The following is a 9329-nucleotide window of genomic DNA, read 5'->3' as shown; positions in this document are numbered from 1 at the left end:
GACTGGACTCAGCACCCACATTTAAAGAGCATATTGGGAGTTTGACATTTTAGATTTTGACCTGAAATTAAAGACACTTCAAACAACAAGTGTAAAATAGGGTGTGTTATGGAAGCTTGTATCGAATACCCACTATTATCCCAAAGTTTACCCTAAAAAACGAATAACAATTAAATTTGCAAGTGATTTTAAGGATACACGAATTAATTCGATACAAAGGATAAACTGCATTAGAATAAATAAATAAAGATATAATAAATTCAAACCATGTGAGGAGGATGAATCCTGACCTAATGAATTATCTACCCTCGATCCTGGCTCATGATGGCCAGTACTGATGAAAAAGAAAATAAGCTTTCAATAACACTGAAAAATAGTAGTATATTGCTTTGGAATACGTGTTACAATATCTTTAATGAATTATCAGACCCCTCTTTATATAGTAGATGAATCCTATTCTAGATACAATTCTGAAAAAGGTAAAAATATCTTCTGTTTAACTGATAGCCGGTTCTTCATTGCTACGTGCCGAGATCCATGATGTGATATATGGCCGATCGTGGATATTTTTGGCCTTTTATTGGTCGTGTTTGATTGCCTGACAATGTTCTTCGAAGGCTTTCGGGGTTCGGACCCATCCCATATCAGAACCTCGATATTCTCGAGGGCGGGCGTCATGCTCCCGAATTCTGACTCGATGAGACCCTTGCGTCGATTCCGATCCCTCGTCTTCATGTCTCAAGCTCGGTTTATCCTATCGGAGACCGGGGTGTACCATGAGCCCGATTTTACCCGTATACAATCTCTGAATGACTTAAGTTGAAAAATATGGAAAACACAAGGAAAAATAACGGGCACAAAAATACTGACATCCCCGGCGATAGTGTATTTGCTGATGAGATGGATGGAACATTTTCTTAGCAATTAATAACAGTTATAAATCAAGCAATGATTTGATTTTTGATTCGGGTTGCTCTTATCATATGTGTCCCAAGGATTTACTTACCACATATGAATATGCTGAAGGTGGAGTTGTCTTGATGGTTAATAATGTTGCCTACAAAGTCATTGGTAAAAGTACATTCTGAACCAGAATGCATGATGGTGTGGTGGGAACTCTCGTCGATATTAGATATGTTTCCAACTTGAAGAAAAATCTCATTTCTTTAAAGGTGTGGTGAGAACTCTCGTCGATATTAGATATGTTTCCAACTTGAAGAAAAATCTCATTTCTTTGAACATTATAGAATCTCTTGGGTGCAAATGCATATGTAAAGGTGGAGTTCTGAATATTTCTAGAGGTGCTCATGTGATCATGAAAGTACGCAAATCTAGTACGTTGTACACTTTATGAAATCCACCATTACAAGTGTTGCTGCTGTTTCAACAATAAATAAGTCTGATTAACATCAACAAGCTCTTTTTCTGGCAGCTAAATAGATTTTTTTCAGAATTAGGATCTACTTGAACAGGTAAGGTTAATACGGAGATAGGTCTAGAAACCATAAACAAATGCTCTTCTACAGGGATGGTCTAGGATTGAAACTTTATGTGTTCAATCATTAACGTTTTAGAATTGAACTTACTGTATTTTGTAAATTACGGGTTCGGATCTAGTATTTCTTGAAATTTAGTTGGTTTTCACACACATACATACATACATACATATATATACACACACTGCCTCGAAAATAGTAGGTTCGGGTGAACCGTGGCCTAAGAGCTGCATTGGCAACTGTACTTCTGTTTTGCAGGCTGTTAGATCCTGGAGTTGATAGATCCCATATCCGAAATCATTAACATTGGACCATGGTTTGCAGAATCAAAGATGTAGAAACCTTTGAAATTGTATATGACTACAGTACATTGGAGGATTACATATACAGCCCTTAAAGTGAAGTTTACTTACACATCACTGTGCTGATAATAAGAATTTTTCCTGAAATTACACATGCTAGGCTTTCATGCTACAGGAGCCACAACCTATTGAACTGTATTTATTTCATTAGTACATTACATGTTTTTTCTGTTATCTTGAAAAAGATTGAGTAGCCATAATAAGTTGCAGAAAAAACACTCTTTTGGCTTTTGGGATGCGCTACAGGAATACTACAGAGGAAAGGGTGTGAATTACCATCTGAATTATATATGTAATATATTGTGTTTCCCACCCAGATGATTCATTTTTTAAATTTCATAAAGCATACCAACTTGAATTGTTTTATCGGGTGGAATTTGAAGCATCGAAATGGCTGGCCTGCTATTATTCTGAAGAAACCTGTACAAGTAGTCTATTGTAAAGCGGGCAAACCAACCTTTATTTGATTTGAGAATGGTTCTTCCTAACACAAAAACTGTTCCTCTGTCAGCAGCTGTATCTATCTTTTGTTTTTCGGTAGTAGACTCAGCTTGCTCTTGGAGTTTTGTGATCATCAAAGTAACAAAGTCATCTCCTTCCATGCTCTGAGAATCTTTATATCCGAACTGAATCAAACACCTATAGACCCCTTCAACTGATCCCAGCTTCCCCACGTTGAAACGTTCCTGTAGCAAGACAGTTTTAATGGGAAGAGTTGTAACAGTGACAATTACCATGATATCTCGAACAGAATTTGTGTGTTGAATATAATGCCGGATAATGGGTGGAATGCCATTGACGAGATCGGTGAAAAAGAAGCAGATTCCTGGTGCTCTATAGCTTGATAACATTTGGTTCAGCTCAGGTAAACTCATCTTTCTATCTGCTTCGTACTCATTTTTCTTACTCCTTCCATATGTCCAAGATAACATGATGGTCAAGAAGAAAGCAGAAATAGCAAATGGTACCCATCCTCCTTGTGGTATTTTATTGAGTAACGATGTCATGAAACAACCTTCAATTATTGTATAGGGAAAGAAAAATCCCAATATGAGAATCATATTTGTCTTCCATATGAGTAGCATCACCAATGTTGTCAAGAATGTAGTTATGATCATGACCCAAATTACCACCACCCCTGTATTTGAAGTAGGAAAAGTTAGTAGCATATTATTCGGACTTGCAGCTTTGAATTAACTTATATACACTGATAGCATAAAAGATTTTTATACTAATAATCTAGTTTTAACGTGATGATAGTATTGAAAATTCTAGCAGACAATGCATGCTTACCATAGGCATTTGCTAGTTCGACACCGCCTTTAAATCCAAGAACGAGAGTAACACAAAGAATCATGAGGATGTAGTTTATTTCTGGGGAATAGATTTGTCCTTCATGCTTGGATGAAGTATGTATAATGTTTACTCGAGGGAAGCATCCGAGAGCAACTGATTGCTTTACAATGGAAAAGCTTGCTGATATCATGGACTGGCTAGCAACTATGGCAGCTAGGGTCGAGATAACAAACATCGGCCAGTATACAGATTTTGGTAGGGAACTGTAATAGGCGTTGTTGATGTTTTCCGGATACCTCACCAGATAAGCTGTTTCACCAGCATAGCTGAGAACTAGGGATGGATAAACCACAAAAGAAAACGCCAACTGCAAGACTCGATCATTGCCATCAATCAGATTAACATTTCTAATGATAAGATTTTAGAGTTCTTAATTAATTCGTTCCTTAATTACCTGAATTGCTCTTTTATTGAAATGACCTAAATCAGCAAACATGGCTTCTGCTCCTGCATAACAGTTTAAACAATGAACTTCTCCTTTCTTTTATTTCAAATGCTTTTATTTTTGTTTTTCCTCAAAGGAGTTACAAAGTTAAACCTGTAATGCTTAGAAATACTGCACCGAGAAGATTCCAAGCTGTCTTTCCATTTCTTGAAACAAATTTCACAATGTAGTGTGGAGAAAGAGCTTTAAGAACGGACGGATAGTACTTGGAAATATTGTAGATACCGACAGAAACATTGGTAGCAAACCACAATAACATTATTGGAGTGAAGCAGAAGCTAACTTTGCTTGTTCCACAGCGTTGAAAAGTGAAAAGGGCAATTAGCATAATCAGCGACATGAAAACCACATGATCTGCAGCCAATAGAACCTTGTGATTAGGTGAGTAAATGGAAGGAAATATTATGAACTTGCGATAGAACTGTCTTTGATTTTACCTTGTGTTATCTTGGGAGAGAGAGATTGAATTCCTTGGAGGGCTGAGAGAACTGATATATACAGAAGTAGAAAGGAACATTGATATAGCAAGTGTATGCACATGAGGCAGAGAAAGGAAATATAACTTGGAGACAGAAAGAAAGGCAGAATGTTACCACAAGTAGCAGGAGTGAGAGCTCCATCACCAATGACCATACAAGTTCCAAGTAAAACAACAAAGGTCAGAAAATTTTGAGCTGCACAACTTCTCTCCAGGAACTTCTTAGTTTTTGAACGCAGAGGACTTCCACTCTCGGCCTGGCTGTAATAAGCCATACCCTCAACAGACTCCATCCGAACATTGTGGATAGTAAGTTTGCTTCGAAAATTGATATGGCGACAAAGATATGAATAGAGAGCAAAAGTACCGCCTTCTCCATGATCATTAGCATGGAGGACGATGAAGACATATTTGACTAACACGAGCAACGTTAAAGTCCAAAAGATTAGGCTGAATGTTCCAAGTAGATCATCTGCAGTTAGATTTGCCAAGCGAGTAGAGGAAAAGACGTTGACCGGAGAAGTTCCTAGGTCTCCATATACAACCCCAAGAGATTGGTAAGCCAACAGCAATGTCTGCACAGCTGGATATTTCTGAGAAAAATAATCAAAATCTCAGTTTGCTCATGAATGAGTTGCAAGTCTTAAGTAGAGTTCTGTCTAACTTTGCATAACGTAGTAACATAAAATGAAGGTATTAGATTCTGTTGCTTTCAAGTTGCAATTCCTTGAGATACCAGCTGGTACCTCCTACCAACATTAGCTATGTTGCGCGGACTCTTCAAATGTTATCTCACCCGTGTCGGATCCTCCAAAGATACACTACTTTTGGAGGATCCGACATGCACCGAGAGAAATTTTCGGAGAGTCCAAGCAAACATAGAACATAGGTATTGTACAATGCATCCTAGCGTTTATTATCTTTACTAGGATTGCAGCCTTAGTAACACATGGTTTTTACTTACTTCATTGACCAGATTCTTTGGTGTGATTTGTTGGAATATTGAAGATGAAACATTAAAGATTACCTTAGCTTTGGTTAAGGGAAGCTGGTAAGTCTGTATAATATTCATGTTTGTTTCCATGGAAGGTGCTACTACTGGTTCTGGTACAATTCTCCTGCTGCTGCTGTTACAAATTTCAACACGATTGCTATCTCCAATAATGCTTCCATTTTCAACATCATACTTCTTTCCGCTGGAATTGTTGCTTTTTGCATCCTCCATGATTTAAATGCAGATAGTATAGTTAATTATGAAGTTGCTTCATTCTTATATATTAAAAACCTCAAGCACTGTCCTGTTTGGTTGATCCTCAAAATAAAATAAAGAGCTTATCTACTGCTGCTAAATTTAAAACCACAAGTTGCAGGAGATGGAGCAGGTAAATAAAGACATCATCATATATATATGCTTTAGCAGTAGCTCCACTTAGTTGCATACAAATTCATTTCGTCATCCCCCTTATAATTTGCAAACTGGGATATGAACCGTAATTTTTGCTACATTATCTTGTTGACATAATCCATTTCATTTTCCTCTATATAAATTAAAGGAATGACTGTTGATACACACTTACATATAACCAGAAACTTCTACAGATCCTATCTCTGTTGTTGCTTTGCTGGGATGAACCTTAGCTTATCTAATTAAGTAAATCAAGCTTAATTTTTTTTTAATGATGGTGGTGTCAAGTCCAACGATTGCATGCACCTTGACTAATTCCACTAGTACCAGCTACCTTCTATGAGCATTGATGCCGGTAACTTTGTCCACCAAGGCTTAGACATATGAGAAGAAATCACCTACTGTTTTTTGTCTCCCATAAGATTTGAACATGAGACCTCATGGCTCTCGACTTCATTGCCGATCACACCCTTGGGTATAACTCAAGCTAAAATTTTTAGAGAGTTAAAGTATGAGCATGGATAAAATATATAACTCAAATTTTTAGCCAAAATATATGAAACTATATTACCCTCAATGTTTAAAGTTTGATATAATTACATTTAGTATACCTAATTACAAATTATATACCATTAGTGGTTTTTAAGGGTATTAATTACACTCCTAATTTAATGGTACCGTATATTTCTTCTAATACCACCCCCCCCCCCCCACGTTTCTCTCTCCAATTCCTACACCTTCACCCAAGTTTCCCTCCCACACCCACGATTTCTATATCAAAATCCCATTATTTCTTCCATAGCCAAGGCTTTGAATTCGAATTTGGGTTTTCAAAAGACATTGTTTGTTTGGATTGGATGTTGTTGCAAAGAATTGAGAATTCTCTCTACGTCTCTCTCTATCTCGCAATCCCAAATTTCAGTAATATAAGAGGAAAGGAAAAGAGAGCAGCAATTCCACCATTGACAGCCATTAAAAAGCTTTGAAGCTTTGAATTCTCATTTAGGTTTTCAAAAATCATTATTTGTTTGGATTGGGTGTTGTTATAAATAATTGGGAATATGGTTTGGAGTTTATATCTCAATTTTGAGGGGTTTTGGTGAAGATTAGACTAGGTTTTGGCTAAATTTCACATTGAAACTCGAAAAAGAAGAAGAAGAAGACATGCATACATTATATTGCAGAAATTGTAGATAAATTATAGAAAAATTGTAGACTGTTGTTTATTTATTTTTGAGCTTTGTGTTTTTGTGTTAAAAAGTTTTGATGGGAGCTTGTTATTCCACTTCGTCTGTTTTGGAGCTAACTTGTGCAGAAGAGAAGATGTTTTTTAAGTTATATATATATTGCTATACCTTTAAATTCAAGAAAGTATGGTTGTATTATATTTAAAGAGGCGTGAATTTGTAGAATAGGTTGAATGTGAGGAATGAGTCAAATAAGACTTACAATGGCTTGTTTTCTGTATTTAATCTACAACAAAACTACATATCATTTGAAAAATTAATATGAAAATACAGAATTTCATTGTTTCTACAAATTATCTACAAAATTTCTTAGGAAGATCTATCCCTTCATCATGTTTTTTTGGATTCCATATTTAGCATAACAGTTTCTTAAGGAGTAACAAGAGCATATAGGAGAATCACAGAATTGTAGCATAATCGGGATTTTTGACATAATTGGGTTTTTTGCAGAAGATTTGTAGAAGTTTTAGTCGTTTTTGATTTGTGAAAACAGAAAACAAAGCATCTACAATCAGAATACAAATAATCTACAATTTATCGATAAAATATCTACAAACTGGGTACATTGAATTTTAGTATCCCAATTCCCATTCAATTGTAGCATAATTGGGATTTTCGACATAATTGCATTTTTTGCAGAAGATTTGTAGAAGTTTTAGTCGTTTTTGATTTGTGAAAACAGAAAACAAAGTATCTACAATCAGAATACAAATAATCTACAATTTATCTATAAAATATCTATAAACTGGGTACATTGAATTTTAATATCCCAATTCCCTTTCAATTGTAGCATAATTGGGATTTTTGACATAATTGCGTTTTTTCAAAAGATTTGTAGAAGTTTTAGTCGTTTTTTATTTGTGAAAACAGAAAATAAAGCATCTACAATCAAAATACAAATAATCTACAATTTATCTACAAAATATCTACAAACTGTGTACATATTTGGACTCGACATGCTTCCCCTGAAATGTATGTTTCACATTTTTGATACATATTTTTGTCCAAAACAGTACTAAATCATCCACTTAAATACAATATTTATACAATGTTGTTCAACTTTCATACAATAGATAAATGAATAAAAGAAAAATAAATAAACAACAGTCTACAATTTTTCTACAATTTCTGCAATATAATGTATGCCATGTCTTCTTCTTCTTCTTCTTCTTCTTCTTCTTCTTCTTCTTCTTCTTCTTCTTCTTCTTCTTCTTCTTCTTCTTCTTCTTCGAGTTTCAATCTAAAATTCAGCCAAAACCAAGTCTAATCTTTACCAAAATCCCTCAAAATTGAGATATAAACTCCAAACTATATTCTCAATTATTTACAACAACACCCAATCCAAACAAATAATGATTTTTGAAAACCCAAATTTGAATTCAAAGCTTTCAAGCTTTTTAATGGCTGTCAATGGTAGAATTGCTGCTCTCTTTTCCTTTGCTTTGTATTACTGAAATTTGAGATTGAGAGATAGAGAGAGATGTAGAGAGAATTCTGGAAACGGAGTGTATCGCAAAAACAGAGTATGAAAAATCTTGATCTGCGTTGTGGAAGATCAGAGTGAAACCGACGATAATTATGGAATGTGCGTAATCTGCGTTGTGGAAGATCTTGAAGAATATTTAATTCCCCAATTTTAGCGCGCCTAAATAAGGAATCCTACAGCTACAATGATTCCTTATTTAATGCATTGTCTATATTTTGTAGGAATACTTTAGCATGAAGGGTAATATGCAAATTATGAACATATTTAGTAATATAGTTTCCTATATGGTATAGGAACGAAAATTATACGGCTTTTTGTGTTGCTTATTCCGAACCGTCGTAGTTGCATAACAACTTGTAATTGACTACTTTAAGCCCTAATATGTTATAATTGCAGTATTGCAATTTCATAATGATCAAAAGCATGGATGTCACCTTCAAAATACATGCTACGAAAGAGCACACCAAAAAAGTGAGAAATATCACCATATAATTCAACATTTTCCTAAGTCAAACTAACATGTCAAACACCACTAAAATCTTCTGCTTGCACGACGCCGCATAACATCCAATAATGAAGATTTCTCTCAAATTAAAGCCTGGAATTTTTAATTTATAACTATTTTAAATGCTTAAAAAGGAATAAACTAATTAGATTCAATTTCTAACAGCATGTTAAAAATTAAAATCAGGAGGAACCACTTTATGTCAAAAAAGAACCATAAGAAAAGCAAAATAACTAAAATTTTAATGCGGCAAGAGAACTTATACCTGTGGAGGAATGGAAAACGAATGAGCAAACTCCACAGAGATATTCCCTATGTTCCTTTCATATAAGCTAAGTAGTGCATTTAATTTTGATTTCATATTTGTCATCTCTTGCTGCCACTCTGGAGTTGGAGCGATAGTGTTAGATGAACTGATAACGTCCAACTATGCATTTTAAAGGACAAAGTGGTCGCTGTAAATATAATCCGGTTTTTAAGTCCGGAATCGAATCCTCAGGGAACTAACCTATCTATTACCCTCTTCGGTAATGTTATTATCAACTCAAT

The 9329-nt window shown here is 35.1% G+C and overlaps 1 protein-coding gene across 1 annotated transcript; it reads right to left on the bottom strand.

Moving 5' to 3' along the window:
- Positions 1–1836: 1836 nt before the first annotated feature.
- Positions 1837–5401, bottom strand: LOC107760819 (potassium transporter 26-like). The gene is made up of 7 exons (XM_016578922.2): positions 5165–5401; positions 4253–4730; positions 4097–4147; positions 3753–4013; positions 3609–3661; positions 3152–3521; positions 1837–2996 (listed from the first exon to the last, which is right to left on the bottom strand). The coding sequence occupies exons 1-7, from the start codon at positions 5360–5362 to the stop codon at positions 2188–2190; spliced, it is 2220 nt and encodes a 739-aa protein (XP_016434408.2). The 5' UTR covers positions 5363–5401; the 3' UTR covers positions 1837–2187.
- Positions 5402–9329: the final 3928 nt, after the last annotated feature.

Source organism: Nicotiana tabacum, chromosome 8, assembly GCF_000715075.1.
Source record: "Nicotiana tabacum cultivar K326 chromosome 8, ASM71507v2, whole genome shotgun sequence".
NCBI lineage: Eukaryota > Viridiplantae > Streptophyta > Magnoliopsida > Solanales > Solanaceae > Nicotiana > Nicotiana tabacum.
The sequence above is the reverse complement of the archived record's forward strand: the minus strand, read 5'-3'. Positions and strand labels throughout refer to the sequence as shown.